The following is a 19526-nucleotide window of genomic DNA, read 5'->3' on the forward strand; positions in this document are numbered from 1 at the left end:
AAAATTACTTTTGATTACTAAAATTATTCGCGCTGAGAAATTATTTTATTGTAAATTCTTAAATTATTTATTTTTCAGCTAAAAAAATTCTAACTGTTCTAAGCAATATTTTTTTTTATAAGAAAAAAACAATTTTTCCTGTAAAAAAATATGCTTTTATTTATTGAATTCAAGTTTTATAATTTTTATGTTAAAAGTATTTAAAAATAGAATCTTTTTGTATGAATATATCATTAGAGTTGATTGATAATTTTCAATAAAATAATTTCTATACTAAAAAATAATTTTTTTCTCAGTACACAACATCAAGTTCTGCCACTTCTAATTGAATATAAACTCTTCTTTATTAAACACCTATCATAGAAAGCTCTCATTAGCAGGAGTGACAGTAAGAGTAACGAGTTCCCCACCATGGTTATCAAGATGTTCACTATCTTCATGATCACATGATTTAATAACATAATTGTTCACAGGATCACCATATTGACTTTGATAAAACTCTTCTCTCATCATGTGATTAAGATTGCCACAGCGGAAACATAAGATTTCAACGAAAGGCTTGCGAAAGTCTCGATTAAGAGTAGCATAGATAATTGGATTGAGCAGACTGTTGCAGTAACCAAGCCAAAGAAATAGACTTGATAGAGACTTGGGTATTGCTTTAGGATCAGAGAGAAATGGTCGAACTAATGCAAGCACGAAGAATGGCAACCAGCAGATAGTAAAGGCACTCATAATGATGCCTAGAGTTGTACTGGCTTTTCGTTCCTTTGCTAATTGAAACCGCAACTTCTTTTGATGAGGTGAGTTCGATACGCTGCAAGAGCTGTGTAGGTGGTTTTTTACCACTGATTTGCCAGTAGTCAAGGTAGTTGATGAACCAACTGTCGTTTTTTCAGTCTTAAATAGCATAGGACATTGAGATTCATTGCTTTTCCTTGGACCACCAGTGAAACACTTTACTCCATGCCCACTACACTGTAACAGAAATAAAAAATATCAAGATATTCCCATTTTCATGACACTTGGGCTTTATTAGCAGACCATCTATCATCAGAAATATTTCATTAAAGTCAAATTACATTTGAAACTACAATTCGACAATAGAGAGCTTTGTAGAGCACATTCATCTAGTCAATAATTATTATTGTGATATCTCTTTCATCATAAAATTTAACATGAAAATTTTTAATGCTCCCATTGTTGAAGGATAGTTTAGTTTTGCTGTATGAATATGAAAATAACATTTTCAATAAAGTATACTGGAGTACGATAAAAGCGTAATTTAGCTGTTTATCTTTAGCGTAAGCAAAAAATTGTAACGTTGAATCAATTACTGAGTCTGACCTATATAATAATAAAATTCAATGAAAAGTGAAGCAAAAAAATTCATTTATCATTTTGAAGCTTTCAATCAAATAATAATTCTTGAAAGTGATATGTTCCCAAAAGACCAAACAAATCTTGAATTTCCTCAAAGGACTGTCACTCTCTTATTGATCGACGTCAGTATTCAAGAAAGTCGAGAGGCATACCTGTGATGCTTCTCTGTACTTGATATGTTTCTTTTTGTAGTCTATTTCACTATAGTATACATCATCATAGTACGGATGGGTAATATTTTCCATGTCAATAATTATTATGTTTTTTTTTTGTGATCCATAAATTTTCATTTGAATTCTATCATACATTCATTTTAAATAACAAAGAGTATCAGCGAAAATTTTTACTTTAAAGGATTTCGTGTGATCCATGAAATTTTAAGAGAATTCACGTTCGTGATGAAAAATGGTTTGTTGAGGAAAGTTGTTTGATGTTCTATTGCCTTTTCTTTCCGTTTCAAAAGTGTTAGTATAAAAATAACTTGATCATTAAAACTTGAAGAATTGTAACAACTAAATTACTACTCTATTTATATTATTTTCAACAGATTAATAATGTAATGCAATAAAGCATGAAATTACAATTTTTTTGTTACAAAAAAATTGATTGCTTTCAGCACCCCTTCTAAATACAACTGACGATTTATTAACTCATTTATTATTACGTATCGAGTCCTTTGATAAACTAATCTCGATAAGCCAGTTAGCAATAAGGTGGAAGCATGAAAACCTTAGAAAACCTAAATAGGAAAACCTTTATATCTTATTTAGGGAATCTAATACGGAGATCCCTTCGACTGGGGGTAAGGCTTTATATTTTAAGGAAGCTGTCTATCATTTCCAAAACAAAGAATGGTCGAAGGTATGCTTTTTATCTTGGCTGGATGAATAAATGGTTGAAGAGTCATTTGAAATACAACATGGAAAAAAGACACTATTGGTGTAACTGATCTGATGGCTTTTCCTACAACAGTCTTCATTTCTGTTGGATTTATAAAAAAAATTATAACTGCAAACTGATTTCATTCCATTTACTTGTTTTTCTATAAATAGAACAGAAATTGAGACTACTACAGGAATAGAGTTCCAATCTGATGCAGCAACAGAATATTTTATTCCCTGTTGATGTACCATAATTATGATGAACTTTGATCATTCAACTCGTTTAAATTTTTCATATGAATTATCATTCATAATATTTGAAGTATTGAAAAGAGAAAAAATCTAACGTCTTGGAAAAATTAAGGCTTCCGAACCCTCTATAGAGAGAAGAATATGACTCTTCAAGTTTTATTTCATGCACGAAAAGTGGAAATATGCTGTCGAAAGTTCTTTAGCAGAATAAATTCGAGATTATGATGTTTTTTTTTTCACTTTAGTCGAGTGAATTTTCAAAAGAAAATATTTCTCATTACTATAATTCAATTGTATATCAACAATAGATTGTTATTTAGTATCATCAAGCATGAAAAAATATGAATCTTATTAATTTTTATTATAGGTGGAATTATTGAAGTTGGATACATTCATTGAATAATGAAGTTTTGAAAAAAAGCAAAACATATAAAATAGTTTCTTTAGTTGGAAAAATTATTATGTTTTATTTAAATTCAAACAATGGTAACTTTAGTTAGAATGATTGTATTGTCATTTTGAAAAATTTATTCCAAAGCTTGAACTTTCAAGAACTTTGAGAGTTTTCTTCTTAAGATGCTAACATCTTGCAAACTTGCACAGCAAAAAATCAAGGGACAATGTACATCATCAGCTAGAAAAAGTACATCAAAGAGATGACAGTAAAAATTTTATGGTTTTTACTAGTAACTGGTGGACAGATTGGATTGCATGAGAATAGATATATCAGCGGGTAGGAATATATTCTGTTTAATATAGGAATTTATTAAAAAATTTGTTCCACTTTCTAGTAGAGTGAACTTTAGATATTATCAAACTTACTACTACATGCTAATATATCTCTGTAAGTCTATTTTCAAGTTTCTAATTACATAGGGAAATTTACTTAGTTACAGTAGTAACATTTGTAGAATTTGTGGTGAAAATGAGAACGGTTTTATACTCTGGTGGTTGGTTTTAAAATAATCATACAAAAAACTTTTGTAATCAATGGATTACTGCGATGTTTAGAAAAAAATATTATTTGTTTAAGGATTGAATTTATTTTTATTAAAAACTGATTTAATTAATGGACAGAACAGTTCAGTCTAAAAAAGTCACTGAACATTGTTTTTATTTATTGGATATTTTCAGAAAATAGTTGATGTGAAATAAAAATTAGGGAACGATTTAAAGCTAACATTTTATAGTTTAATACACTAGTATATCCATAAGCTTTAATAATAGGAAAAAAGATATCACTATCTATTTTCAACAAGAAGATTAAGTTTGATTTAAAGATAAAATCACGTTGATTTCATTTCATTGCATCAAGTTGCATAACAATCAAGTATCCTGAATGAAGCATGTAAAAGAGTCCACTTTAACTTTAATTTTCTATTTCTCGAAAATTTCTCTGATTGTTTCTGAGCAACCGAATCCTAAAGCTGAAAAGACTATTGTAGCTTTAAGCCAGAATAGTTACAAGCCAGATGACTGATACTGAAATTTAAAAAATTCTTCAAAAGAAATGGATAAAGTTTTAAAATGTATTTTTCGAATTACGTTATGGTCAAACTAAAGTTACTATCATTTTTCAGTTTCTATCTCTTCCGCAAGAAAAAGGTCGGAGTTCAATTTTTTTTTATAAATGTACTCGGGAAAAACATTATAGTGTAATTTATTATAAAAATATGTTTTTCGTAAACTTTTGTTTAATACATTAGAACAGTTTTCATGAAAAAAAAATTCTTTAATAATATTTTTTATTAGTTATATAGTTGCTAAAGTTGAAACCAACGATGATAATTAATCCTTTAGAAAACTTATTATCACAATTTTCAATAATATTCTGTTAATTATAGTCAATAAAATTGTAACTAAAAATAATAATTGACCCTTTAGAACCTTGTTTATGAACTTTTCCCTCATAAGTAATTAAAAACTCATTCATTTTTTATAAAACTCAATTATTTGTAATGATGTAGTTCAAAATATTTTCCAACTCTATCCTCTTATATTCATTTAAACAAATAATCATAATACAATATTTAATATTAAACTTAAATTGATGTTTTTATTTTTTTTAAAATGGTTGAATATTTTTAATATAAGTTACATTCGTGCTGCTTGTTACATAAATCAATTGGTATTCCAACTTGAATTATTCCAACTTTGAGGACTCAACTGAGAATTTATTCATTATTAATTCAATTTTCGTTTACTCAAATAAAATATTCATTTAAACTAAATAAATATATTTCTCAATATCAAATACGTTGTTATATCAGCATGTACATGTAACTCGTTTTTCGTATACACCATTTTTTTAAAATACATTCATTTATGTAATTAAAAAAAAAGAAAAATATCTCAAATAACTTAAAGAACTATAAAAATGTAATAAAAAATGCATATAAGCCAGAGACGGTTTATACCAGTATCGTATAAAAGTAATATAAAATTTTAATTATAAACAACGTCAAATTTTATTTACCCCTTTTCTGTGTACACAAAAAAATTCATTTGATTTATAGTATTCAAAGTACATGAATTAAAAAATATTCTATTTAAATAATTTAATTTTAAATAAAAACATAATTAATTCATTGATAATTAAAAACAAAAAAAAAAGGCTCAATATAAACACAATGAATTCATTATTATCTCAAAAAACAGCAAAAATTTTTTTTGTATAAATAATACTTTTATTATTCTCCAGTTATTTACCTTAAATCAAGTGTAAGATGAGTGTATTATTGTCTCAAGTAATGTGTTTACTACATGTTATTATAAGCCATAAGTAAAACTTACCGTCGTAGAAGCACTAGAGCTACGATGCTGCTTTATATTAGGAGTACTATGAGTGGTTTGAATATCGGAATTAAACGGTCGATTGATGATGCTTGAATCATGTACTGGTGGTTCAATTCCCAGAGTACAGTGAGCTTTTAAGTGACTCTGAGCGCTCATCTCTTCAAGAACAATCTTCCTTGCAGCACAGAATATTTTAGAATATACCTAAAGGTCAACAGAAAAAAAAATCAATATCTTAATTCATAAAGTTTGCTTCATTCATGTTTAAATTTAAATTAGAGCAAGCATGCATATCACGTAACTTTGAGGCTATAATTGATTAACTGAATACATAATGTACTCTTACCTGAATCATCACGATGAGTGGAATGTAAAAGCTACCAAGCGTAGCATATATTTGATATCCAAAATTCTGACAGACATCACAATGCCAGGCACCCATTTCAAATTTATGCTCATTTCCTAAGATAAGAAGGGGTGGAAGACTAATACATGCTGCAACAAGCCAGACCATACCAACGCAGAAAATCATTCGCCGTGGTGTTCTCTTTACAACATAATCAAGCGGTTGTGTAATAGCATAATACCTAGATTGTTGAAATATCAAAAGAAAAAAATATTAATTAAGCAACTTAAATTTTTTTCTTAATTAACTAAATGCTTTTTAACACCTTAATTATAATACGTGACATGTTATTCTTTACTCCAAAAATGTAAATTACATTCTGTACATTCTTTCACTGGTTTATAAATATGTATTTTTTCATCTCTATAACAATAAAAATAATATATTTGCATTGTTTAAATTTAAAAATGCATTTAGATATATTTTCTTCAGAAAATCTTCATCATATTTGGGTTGATTTATTCTTAGTAACCATTTGCTTAGATAGATAATTAAAAGTTTACATTTTAAAGTTCAAGCCATTATCATTTTAGATAAAATTGTTACGTTCTTAGTGGAATTACTTGTAAGTTAAAGTACGTAATTTTTATTTTACTCTTCGCTTGGTACTAAAGCTTTCCACTCGTGCAAAGATGTTGGGACCCACGCAATTGACCCAGGTGTATGATTTCAAAGTGTTGAAAATCACGTTGGAACATGAAACTTAAACTTTGTTGTGATATTCTTGTTTCCTTTAATTATCTGGTAGATATAAAAATATAATAAATGATAAATCCCCTTTAGTTGATGTTTAAATATGCAAATGAATTAAAAATAGCTTATTTTAACGTTAAGATTTATAAGAGAAATATTTTTCATCAACACGCAGTTGTATTTTAATGAGTATTATAACAAACGTGCTACTTATTTTTATCTTTCAATTATCAATCTTTGAGATTATGAAGTGGTCCGTTTAACAAATAACTTATCAGTTTTATCTGAATTTAACGTGACATATTGCATGTATAAAAATTATAATTGCTAGATTTAATTATAAACACTTGATATTATTTCTGTTCTTTACAAGAATTAGAAATTACGATGGGCATTTACATGTTTCATTAACCAAATTAATTAATACATAGTTTGATGGTAAATTTTCAATTATCTCTGTTTATTGTAAATTATTAAGGTGGAAAGAGACTATTGGTAGGTATTACTAACTAGATTTCTGTGTATATAATTCACCCACATGGAAAAATGTCATTCACCATAATACAATAAATATCCCTGAATCAGGGTAACACTTTTGTAAAGCCTAAAACAGCCTCGGGGAATTCATATGGGCGTATATAAATATAGATATACTATTTATGTGGGGTTGTTTCGAGGCATTAAATTGTGTTGAAATTCTCTATCTTATGTTTTTTATTGATGTTTCGGAAGTAAATTCAAACCAGCGAAATTGATTTTTCATGTCATTAAGATACTAAATCCAATAAATATTTATAAATGTAATTTAATGTAATAGCAAAATGTAGGTTTAATAGTTTCAAATGGCCTTCAATTGCTTATATAGCTACTTTAAATGACGCTTTTCCCTTTTTTTGGGATAGATATTAAGACGAATTTACGTTTAAGTGCATATTAAGAACTTTTTTATTTGTTCTTGATGTACTTTTGTGGTTAGACAGTTATTAACGAGCTTTTTTTCGGAATAACGTTATTAACGATAGTTATACGGATCTTGCTGCTTTAAATTCTTAAAGTCGTATTTCGCTCGATATTGAGTACAATATTGAAAAAATATGTTTCTAAATATGTATATGATTATGTAAATATGTTTTATAAAGATTGATAACGGTATTTATATAATTTATATACAGTGTTGCTAGCAGAAAAAATATATAGTGTGCATTATAATTTATAAACAATCATAAGTAGTAGTTTAAGTATGAATTGTGTATAGATTAAAAGTATTTATGGAATTATTTATTAATAGAGTTCTTTTTTATAAATAGTATAATTGCTTTTTTTATCATTTTTCGAGAGTTTATTGCATTTTGATAATATTTTTTATGGTTCTAGTAGTGTTTTTGAAAGTAGGGTGAAATCACTAAATATTACCCTCTACCCTAATTTCTGAAGGGTTGGCTATTAAAAAAAATTAATGAGGTCATTTTATTGATATAAGGTAAATTTAGAGAATATTATCAGATCAGACTATTTTTTACGTAGCAAAGAATTACTTAAAAAAATAATAAGGAAATATTCTTTTTATTGGTTTGATTTTTTATGCTATTTTGTAGATATATTGTTTAGATCTTGGATTATTTCAATATTTTAAATTGAACTTATTTTTTAAATAAGCATTAAAATACGAGAAAATAGAAGGCATGCAATTCTATATAAATTTATATTCTATTTTATGTTATTTATTTATAAATATAGCTTTGACATTTGCGAATTTATTTCTGTTTATATTACACAAAAATGTGAAAAAAATTTTGATTCATCGTAGATTGATTGCTTTTGATAGCTAGATAATGTATAAAAATCAAAATTCATTGAACAGAAGCGTATGATGATATTTGGTTAATTTATTCGACGTGTTGTGTATAATTCATATGTTATAAAGTACACCGTTTTAAGTATGAATTTTTCATGAATTTCAGGATTTACTTAAGTTGTATATTATAAAAATTTCTTTATAGATTGTACATGCTCTTTTTTTCAACATTATCCAGAAGTTAAGAATAAAAAAAATGATTCTACAAAATTAATTTAAAATATATTTTTAATTTAATCAACAAAAATAGTTGGCACACCAATAAAATTTACTCATTCTATTATTGTAATTTAATAAAATTATTTTATTTAATGGGATTATATTTTATTAAATTCGAATTTAATCAAATCTGAATTAAATTTAAAATTCATTAAAAATTTGTATTAAAGTGAGAATGTTTTTCATTTTTTCATATGATTTATCATCGATATTTCGTTCGAATCACTCTAATATACCTTCTCATCGTCAAAACATTGTCCCATCAATTAATAATAATATTGACTTCTTCCAATCATAACAGAAGCATTAAAAAAAAATTCATCGACTTCAGTTCAACTGATAAATCTACTGCTTAAGCATCATTTTTATAATTAAGCATATTGAAAAATGTCTGATTGAAAATTTTTTCCACTATAATAATGATTTTCACAGCTTCACTATTAATTGAATTCCAGCCAAATGTTTTTGACATTTGCTCGTTTGATAGGTGTATGTTTTTTTTTCCAATCAGAGTCAGTCAAGTAATTTTTACAAACTATCTGAGTAGATAAATGAATTGTTAACGAAAAAATATTCTTTTACTCTGTGACTTAAATTAAAATCAAATACGATCACAATACTTTTATTGCAATTAAAAAATGATTAATTATGATTTTAATTATAAAATCAATTTTAGAAGAATATTTTTACAACTTTTTTAAATTTTGGGTAGTGGATGGAGTAATTTCTTTATATTTAATATATCTTATTATAAATAATTATAGCATTGTTATTTTAACATGATAATGTTAGTGAATAAAAGAGAACTAGGTCAGCTAAAGTAAGTTCGTTTACCAAATATACTAAATTCAATAATAAAAAATTAATAAAATCCATAAAAATTGGAAAAAGTAATTAATATTATATAAAAAACATTATTAAGTATGTTATGAACGTGAGTTTACTTTTATAGATTATGAGAACAAATATTTGATTTAGATCGTTATTCCGATCCAATATCAAAACAATTATTTCATATGATATTCATAGTGTGCTTCTTTCTTGGTAAAATGTTTAGTACCATTGAAAACAAATGATGGATATTATTTAGTAACATATTTTTCACCACTTGATGGAGTGATTAAAAAGTAACAACTTCACTTCTATAATCTGTTAGATAGTTGAGATGAAGAAGGCAACACTTTTTGATCAATGATGTAGAGCTTCAAGTTAAGCTTAAAGTTCTAAGCCATTTCTCAACGTTGTATACATAATAACAAGTTTTTAGGTATTTTTAAAACATTTCCGAGAAACGTTTGCAGAATTTTCCAGTCACGATACTACTGTGTCTAGATTGTATCAATTCCGAAATGAAAGTGTAATGCGGATATCTAAAACTGGAAGATATATCTTTACAGTAGGATAAACACGGGATATAGTTTCGTATTACAAAGAAACCGTGAATGTATAAAATAATGGTATAAAAATATTTTTTTCATGAATTTACTTGATAAATAAAATAATTAAAAGTATCCTGGTACTCTACGAATATCAAAAATTGACATAATCGGATGATAAGAAGAAAATTGAGATCATAAAATAAATTTCTAATTACTGGATTATAAATTCAAGTAAAAACTTAAAAAATTAAATGAAACATTACTTTAATATTCATGTAATAATATAATTTATACATCATAATGCATCAGAGTTATAATGATCAAAAAATATTATGATGAGTTTGTCATTTTTGTGAGCTTGCAATTTAGTCTTGATAAAATTCTTTAGTATAAAATATTATTGAATGTAATAAAAATTTAGAGTAATTTTATTACTATCTTTCTTTACAACCTGGAATATACAACATCATAAATATTTTAAATATAATTGTTTCTCTATTTTATTTTAATAATACTAATTTTGAAAATTCAAAAATAAACTTGTAATCATTTAGCTTTTTCATTCTACATATTTTAATAGACAAGAATGAATTATAATATTTTTTATATTACTTTTCATTTTTTCGTGGGAGTTTTCTAAATTTAAGCACGTAAATCTTTAATTACTGCTCCAATTACGAACAGTTAACTTTTAAGTAGAAAATTCCACGATTTATGATGGTACGAAATTTTATTTTATTATTAAATCGAAAAGCCAGTGAAGGAAGTTTATGGAGTAATAAAAATTATATATATCATCTCCTACAAATAATGAATACTGATACACAGCTTACCTGTCTACAGATATCATGCAGAGGTTGAGGATACTGGCGGTGCAGCTGAGTACATCAAAGCTAACCCAAAGATCACAAATGATAGGTCCAAATGACCAGCTGCCGAGTATTTCGTAGACAAGGGCCATTGGCATAACCAGCAGTGCAACACAAAGGTCACTCACCGCAAGACTGACAATAAGATAGTTGTAGGGACGCCGCAGCTTCCTGACGAGACATACTGCCACACAGACCAAAATGTTGCCGATCACGGTGCCCACGATGATGCTGCCCAATACCAGAGCTATCACAATTGCCTAAATGGTGATAAAGTCAATATTTAGTTTATCTAAACTTGTATTTATAGTCTCTAATATAGAGTTTATGTTATAAAGCCATAGATATTGAGGTATAAAGTTTATACACGGTGAACGTGTATAATTTTGATTTGCATTTGGGACTATTATTATCTCATACTCGTAGGAAACTTTACCATAAAAGGGGTTAGATTTATCAATAATTTATAGCTCTTTTATTGGAGCTTACAATTGAATTAATGTTTGCTTGTGATTAATTAATGATTGATTTGATAAGGGTTTTGGGTAAGAACTAAATATGAATATTTGTTAGTAATTAATGATTCTATTGAGGCATTCGTGTTGGAATGGTTACCTTTATCTTATTGAAAAATAATATTTCTTTTAGGGAAGTTTTAACTAACAGATTCATGAATAATAATATACATATATTGAATAATGAATTCATTAATAGGACAAGGTGTGATTTTAATGATAGAGTATTAAGATATTTATTTTATTAGTTAATCACATTGTGGTTATTCCCTTCAATTCAAAACTTAACTTGTTCATTCATTGGATATTATGCCAGACCATTAGAGTAGGTGTCTGACCACTATGTGAACGTCTAACTTTTCTACTTTTAGGTCTGATCATACGACGTTCAAAACTTTAAATATTCGTTCTCCATTGATTAATTGACCCTAAATGTATTTTTAGTTATTCTTAAAATTTGGAGAATTTCAAATTTCAGATCGATTTATAAAGGGTAAAGTGATTAGTGACCAATTACCCTCTAGAGATCGACCATTATTTGAATTTTAAATCAAATGAATTAATGACAAAGATTGAATTTTCGCCTAGAAGATAGATAGAAGTGAGAAAAATTTTTGTAAATTAAAATCAATATATCAAGACTGTAATTAAATAATAAAAATGTTATTGTTGTAAAATTAATAAATGTATAATTAATAATAATAGTCATAATATTTTTGAGTTGTATTCTGGCATACATTATTTACTTTTAAAAAATGAATATGAAAAATATTAAATAAGAAAGAAAGCTCAATGATATCATTCTATGACAGTTGAATCCATTAGTATCAGCACTCATATACATATAAACTCCATTACATTTTTTGAAAATTAAAGCAAAAAATAGATCACATTGTTGGAAAAAATATGACATTTTTTATTCAAGTTTAACTTTATGATATATTTTAATTAATTAGAGAATGATATAAAGAATAAAAAAAACTGTAGAAGAATAGCTAATAAAATATCCATTACAATTCTGTTAGTATGACAAAAAAATTCAATCTTTGTTCGCCATTTTTAGATGCTTGATAAAAATAAAGCAAATGACTCAGATTTACATTTCTACTGAATATTAATAAATCTCCAAGTGAAGAGTTTATAAATCAAACCAGAATAGATTTCTTATCTTCAAAGTTAACACAGCGAATAGAAGCTTTCAATGTTTTTCTTAAGAATTAAAAGATAATAATTGAAGTCAAGTATGACTTTCATTTAAACAGAAATAATAGTGCTTCCTGTATGATTATATCTCCTGAAATCGTTTTTCGATTTCCCCTAAACCCCACCAAGAGAAGATGTAGTTTTCTTACTCCTTGAATTCCCTAATTCTCGGAACTGGTAGCTTCGATAGCGGAATTAAGGAGATTCCACTGCATGTCGAATAAGTCGTTTTACTATTGAATATGTTAGAAAGAAGAAACTTTTGAGAAATAATAACTTTACAATGATTCCATTTTATGCATTTTTCATAACTCCATTTTTATGATTTAAAATCTATGACAACAAACTGATTTGAATGGAATAAAAATATTTAAATGAAGTTTAAAATTTATAAATATATTAAATTTAGCGAGAATGAGTTTAATTTATATAAAAAGAACCCAAAGTGTGGTGAAACATCAATAAAAATGCAGTGTTAAATTTTTTAAATCTAGATTATAATATAAAAAATAGGATCAATGTGATAAATATGTTGGAGCTCTTTGATGAATGAACAAAAGTATCAAAAATATGTAACAGAATATTTCATAATATTAATGAATATTGATAATTAAATTAAATTCTATTCATTTATAATTACAATGAAAATGTAAATCTCGTTTAATCTCTTTTCTCACACACCAACTTGATCATGTTAAAAGATAAAATTTCAGTACATTAACTTGTATATTTGTTATTGAAAAAGTAGAATAAATTTAAAAATAAAAAATTTCATACAATTGGAAAGATGTTTTATATAAAACCATGAAGAGTTTTATTATTAAAATCTTAAAATTTGATGATAGAAATTTAATTTCCCGCTATACTTGAACCAATTCCAACACAAACATATGCTAATTTTACAGAACAAACAAAAGGATATGTTATTTTCTTGTACATTGCAGCTCATAAACATTTATTTTGTCTCTAAAAAAGTTTATGGCATGAGCACACACATTAACTGGATGAGTATAAATGAGAATAAACTCTTTTTATGGTCACGGTGACAAAATACGATGTTTTAATTTCATATTCATTGTGACGAATAGTGTATGTTGAGGAAAAAAAAATGTTTTTTAACCCATTTTGACAAATTTTTTTGTCCTAACGAACAATTAATTGTATGCATTCATTAATTATGCTCTTCAGATATTCACAAAAAATATTTTGACTTATGACTCTTGTAGAAATTATTATATGTTGAAAGATGATTGACGAGCTTTCTTTGACTTTTATTAAAAAGTTGACAATTCTTCTTTGGAATATTTCTCTCAGATTTTAAAGAAAAAAATAAATTTTATTCAAGAATTTAAATATTACAAAAGCTCTATACTATTTTATCTTGAAAAAAAAAAACAAAGTTATAGTAATCTGCAAATATGTGGTTATAATAACACATAGATCTGTTATAAACAAAAAAAATTAAAAAGCTTTTTTACCACAAAAAGTTATTTTTCCAGGCAATTCTCTTAGACAAAAGGCAGATTTATTTTCTGCTGAAAAGGAAATAGCATTTGAAGAATCCCGAATTGTTTTCTTAGGACAAATAATCTTTATCTTATGAGAAAACATTTTTTTCCTCAGTTTATAGTATTCATTTCAACATACCTCGGCAGCTGTAAAGGGTGAATTTTTTCCAGGAAAGTCTTGAAAAAAGTTTTTAGGATCTTCTGTTGCAATCGGCGTGAGGTGCCAAGTTGTTTCTGTATTCACGTTCTGCCCCTCCATACGATATTAACCAATGCTTAAAAGCATTCCAAGCTCCCCTTTCTTCTCATGAAGCTCACACTAGGACATCATTCTTATTATGTACTTTATTCTTTGATTGTGCTACTATGTTATCTCTCTATTTTACTCCTCTCTTCCTCGTCGTCCTCTTCGTCCCCCTCCGTTGATTCTGATGCATTCACTGAGTTCTTAACACGATTTGCCCACACTATTTTTTTCAGCGATGTTGGCGACAGTGTCATCTATATGGACAGATGCCAGATTTTATAATTTTTTTCCTCCTTGAGATTGCCTTTATGGTTGTTGCAAATTTGATTACATTCTTTTAAACTCATTATCACTTATTTGAACTTCTTTGATGACTTATATTTATACCTAGAAATAACAAAAATTCAGATTAGATATTGTGTAACATTATTAGATTAATTAGATGATAATGACAATTATTTATTTATTTATTCTCAAATTCATGTATATTCAATAATCTAATTTGATTATCTATCAACAAGTATTGTTAAGCTATCAACTACACTCAATGTATGTATATTATTCTTCATCAAATGTACCCAACTATCATTGAAATTGTTCATGATAATACTTACGAAATAGTATAATATAATCAAACGTAAATATTTATGATACATTTAAAGAATTTTATTTTCATTTTTAGATAAAATTAGAAATATATTGTGATATACCATCAAAAATGTCCATTAATGCTGGTATTATTACAGTTGGTATCATAAGTGATATATGACAATTAATTGTACTTTGTGAATAACACGACATAATACGAGATAAAAGGTTAACATTCAGATGGTTTTATTATATGATAGATTACGAAAGTAATGAAACCTCGATTTGATGACATACAATAACACTTGTTCAAACTTGATATTTGAATGATTAAATATTATTTTATTTCCATCATTATTTTTATCAAAATAATTTAAATATTGATTCAATAAAAATCGTTCAGAATTTTTATTAATTGCTGTTAAATTAATTCGATTCTAATAGTGAATGGATAGAGTTCAGGATACATCAACGCTCTTCATTAGCATTGCAGAGTATTGGCATTATATCAAAAGTACTTTAGTGCAACATGCAGCGGCCTACCACTAGTCGTTAAATATTTGAATATTGCTTCTGGATAAAATGTAATAGCTTTTAAAGTTCTCAGTGCTTGTTGTGAGATCAGAATTAATATTTTATACTGAAACGACAGATTTTAATTATTTAAAATGGTACAGTACTTAATACAAATTGTAATGATATGCAAATAATTGCCCCTTACTTAAGTGATTAAAATTTGACTTTAATTATTTATATTCTATCGTTTTCTATATTAGTAAATTGAATTCATGTAAAACTTTTTCAATTTCAGGTATTGCAAAAGTTAATGGAATTATTCGTTTTCTCTACAACATGGTATTTATAAACCAGTGCTCAAATTGTTCAGTTTTCCCCTATTGTACTTGCATCGGATTGCACTTGAATTCTTATCAAGGTGAAAGAAGATTACTTCCTAAAATAAAAAAGAAATAATTCAAGAAAACCACTCCAAGAAACTTGTTAGTTGAGAGAACTAGAATTTCGTTAAGACTTATGGAATTTCATTAAAAATTTTCATTGAAGATTATGCCATTAAGGAAGTTCATTCTACCTATCATTCATTGTTTGGACTAGTAGTCTAACTTTTTTTTTCAATAAAGTTTAAAAGGTAATATTTTATCTAATTGTATATTCCAGGTGCATTAATATAAAACAATGCATTAGAATGATAAAAACATTAAATCTTCCTCCAAGTCTTCTTTTTTTCTAGACTCTACTCTACTTACTATAAGATAATTTGGTTTACTTAGAGAAGAATTAAGGCTTATAAAAGCACTTACTGCCGGTCTTGTCTTTATTCTAAAACCTTCTGTAACATATTTAAGTTCATCTGGCATGCGCGGAATAATTTGTGGCTTTTGCTTGAGTATACAAGAGGATTTGTTTGCACTCTACACGTGTGATTTTTTTTATTCATGTTTGGATTTATAGAAGAGGATTCCTTATTGCATAGAAATGTGCTTTATCAAAATTTCTCAAAGTAGTATTATTCTAATTAGTAAGCCACAAATTGTGATAAAATAATTCAAGCACGTATTAGAGATTAACTTGGGTTCAACAACTCTACAACTCAACAATACTATGAAAAAGACGTGGGTCTCTACTCTACTACTCAAAAATTGATCATGACAGTTCAAAGTTTGCTAAAATTAGTCGATAGATCATGTTCGATCGTCGTCAAAATATATAAATAGATGTAAATACTTTTGAACTGAAGCTCACTAATATGTTACGAATGAGCTTTGAGTATTTTTTTAAATGTTAACTTATTGGAAACTAAATGGAAAACAGCTTAATACTTTGAAGAATAAAATTAGATAAAAGTTGAATAGATATAAAAATGGTATTTTATAAAAAATAATAACTCTATTTGATTACTCATAGAAAATAAATTTCCACAAAACCATATAGAATATTTTATGAAATTTCATCACTAAATAATTCAATTGATATTTTTTTATTTTTCAGCATTCTCTTTCCTGTGAATACAATTTTAGTTTCCTTTGAAAGCTCTTCGTATTTCCGAATGAAATAAATTTTTAACATTTTTATTCTTCTGTATGTATATACATATGTACATGTTGGTATTATTCAAATGGTAGCATATTCTTGTAGAAAGGATCGTTTATCGTAAAAGCGTTTTTCGATAATTTCAAAACTATCAGTGTTGGAAGCTATGGAAGAGTCATTGTAACGATTTGTAGTAGGTAACTCAACGTACAATGTAAAAGAAAAAAAAACAAATAAAATAGAATACAATTGAGCCGGTCAATCAAGTAGCGTGTGCAACAAGCTGGCCCCGTTCGTGTCAACCGATCGATTTCACGTAGCCTGCGCCACTAAATTCATTTTCTCACTTATACGACGATTACAAGTTACTTTCGCTTTTTCTCTATCCACTTCTATAACTTACTCCTTTATTATAGATTTATCTGTTCATTTCAAGTCCTCACTTATTGCTTTTTCAATAGAGACATCGAAATCCAATACGTTTTAGTTGATAATTCATACGACAATTCTGAACTTTACCCCTATTGGATAGAATTGAAAAAGGATTAAATTTTATTTATTTTATTTGTTATTATTTGAAAAAATTCCGGCATTTTATCAGTAATTAATTTAATCCTTTTCCACCTGTATGATTTTTTGTATCATTTTACTTCTCGTTATTGGAAATAGTTGCTTTTTATATGCCGCGCCAGAATTAACACATGTTTTTTTTTTTCCCCCCTTTTTGGTCAATAATGATATAATAATAATGGATAAAAAGCTGGAAAGATCTAATTATTAGATCTACATTTGATATTTATAAAATATTCTATCATTGCATGGCATTATTATACTGAGTTCAAACGTATGTTTTAATATCAGATGCAGAAATTTTATTTTATACTCAGTTCTCTGCAATTTCCTAGTACTGCATTCATGTGCATAATAAATTTCTCGGACAATGGTTCATATGAGTAATCCACACATACAGACATATAGGGAACCTAAGGGATTTTGAAGTGGAATTATTTAACATTCAGTTTTACTTGGTCGTAAAAAATTTAGTCAAGATAAGTAAAAAACAATGGATCAAATTAATAATACATAGTTTTACTTGGCAAGTTAATAAAGATGTTAAATATTATAAGAAAAATACTCACCATTTTATTATAAATGTGAGGTGAAATTTTTTTTGTTTACTCTCTTCAATATTTAATTGATTATTCATGAGATTAAAACCCATATTAATTGCTTGTAATTGTCAGAGTGGTAAAATTGCGGCTTTCTCATACACCTTTGATATTCAATTAGACTTCAATTTTAATTATAAAACAAATAGAATAGATGTTGTTTGTAATTATTTATAACAATTACCAATTATGCTTTTAGTCCTGTTATTAATCCAATTATTTATTTTATTCTCATTAATGTTGGATAATGTTCATCACATGTCACTGATATTAAAGTTTCGATTTTCCGTAGCTAATTAAAAAGGATGAGAAGACACATCAAACTATCTACATGTATTTTACATTTATATTTTATGTAATACATCATTCTACAGACACTTAGTATGCAAATAACAGAGTGTGTTTTGAAATTTTGATTCAATTAAATGGATAACGTGATGATGGAAAAAATGATACCATCATTTACCATTGACAACATGTCTAATATTCATTATTTCCATCAACCCCCAAATATGTAAATAAACCTCCACTGGTCACTCATTGCCGTTCATGTGTTTATTAATTTTTAATTTCAGTAATTTTTTAAAATTTATTTTCTTTTTAACTTTCTAAAATAAATTAATTTGAGGGAATAACAAATATTTAATTGTTTTTTTATTTGAGGAAAAATAAAAAAAAAAAACATCTACAAACTTGTCTAGTCTGTTTAGAGGCAAAGGTCGAGTTAAACTAAACTCTTTCTTCAACGCTCGGAATACGACTAGACTGGGACGACGTTCTTGTCGTTGACCTGGACTCCGTTGTAGCGCAAGCGCTACTCCGCCAAATTATTGTCCTATCCGGAAAATCTTTCTACCTATGACGTAACGTATTGTAACGCCCTATAAAATATTATTTTGTCAAACAGCGATATTTACATTTATCAATGAACTTATAAGTACATTGTTTATGTTAAATATATCGTTTATACGATCTTCTAAGTATGCAACTTCGCGTTGCAGAGTTTAGTTCATGGTGAAGGTGGATGCAGAATTTCAAATGTATAAAATATCTAAGTCAAAGCATAAAATGCTCTGTTTATTTCGATTATTTTTTTTTTTTTTTCAAGTACGAACATAAAAAATGAAATAAATCCGACAATAAAGTTTTATTGTACCTGACTATCGTGTTTTTTTTTGCAGCTTTTTTACATTATCTGTAAGTTTTCCTCTTTTTTGTTTTTTTTTTTTTAAGAAAGAGTTTAAAAAATTTTTACGATTGATTAAAAAAGGGGAATGTTTTTTTTTGTTTTAATAGCCAGTATTATTTTTATTTGAACTTTGTCAAAGTAATTGATTTCGAAATATTAATCATGTCATTTTCCATCGGAAACTCTATTATGACAGCGACTTTTGTTTTATGTATTGGCTTTAGATACTACAAGTCATATGGGAGTTTAGATCTTCTATCAGATGTGAGTAATAGCAAAGTATCTAATGCTCAATTTGACAACGATCGATACAGCCAGTAAAGTT

At 26.9% G+C, this 19526-nt stretch overlaps 1 protein-coding gene across 4 annotated transcripts; it reads right to left on the minus strand.

Annotated features, from left to right (window-relative positions):
• Positions 1-188: 188 nt before the first annotated feature.
• Positions 189-18747, minus strand: LOC118069953 (5-hydroxytryptamine receptor 1-like). 4 transcript variants are annotated; one of them, XM_035088330.1, is made up of 7 exons: positions 18197-18747; positions 17983-18116; positions 14099-14593; positions 10698-10993; positions 5659-5899; positions 5310-5516; positions 189-978 (listed from the first exon to the last, which is right to left on the minus strand). In XM_035088330.1, exons 3-7 carry the CDS (start codon positions 14216-14218, stop codon positions 358-360), a joined length of 1485 nt encoding a protein of 494 aa, XP_034944221.1. In that variant the 5' UTR covers positions 14219-14593; positions 17983-18116; positions 18197-18747; the 3' UTR covers positions 189-357. The 4 variants fall into 4 exon arrangements, with proteins under 4 accessions (XP_034944221.1, XP_034944220.1, XP_034944223.1 ...); XM_035088329.1 differs by having other exon boundaries at positions 17983-18747; XM_035088332.1 differs by lacking the exons at positions 17983-18116; positions 18197-18747 and adding an exon at positions 14917-14957.
• Positions 18748-19526: the final 779 nt, after the last annotated feature.

Source organism: Chelonus insularis, unplaced genomic scaffold, assembly GCF_013357705.1.
Source record: "Chelonus insularis isolate UGA/USDA-ARS -01 unplaced genomic scaffold, ASM1335770v1 contig_493_pilon, whole genome shotgun sequence".
In the NCBI taxonomy this organism is placed as follows: Eukaryota; Metazoa; Arthropoda; class Insecta; order Hymenoptera; family Braconidae; genus Chelonus; species Chelonus insularis.

Excerpts from the sequence above, each read along its gene's own strand:
- LOC118069953 (XM_035088330.1), bottom strand. The coding sequence starts at position 14,218 with ATGGAGGGGCAGAACGTGAATACAGAAACAACTTGGCACCTCACGCCG. Across the intron at positions 10,994-14,098 it reads CACCCTTTACAGCTGCCGAG|GCAATTGTGATAGCTCTGGT; the intron begins GTATGTTGAAAT and ends ATCACCATTTAG. Across the intron at positions 5,900-10,697 it reads TGCATGATATCTGTAGACAG|GTATTATGCTATTACACAAC; the intron begins GTAAGCTGTGTA and ends TCAACAATCTAG.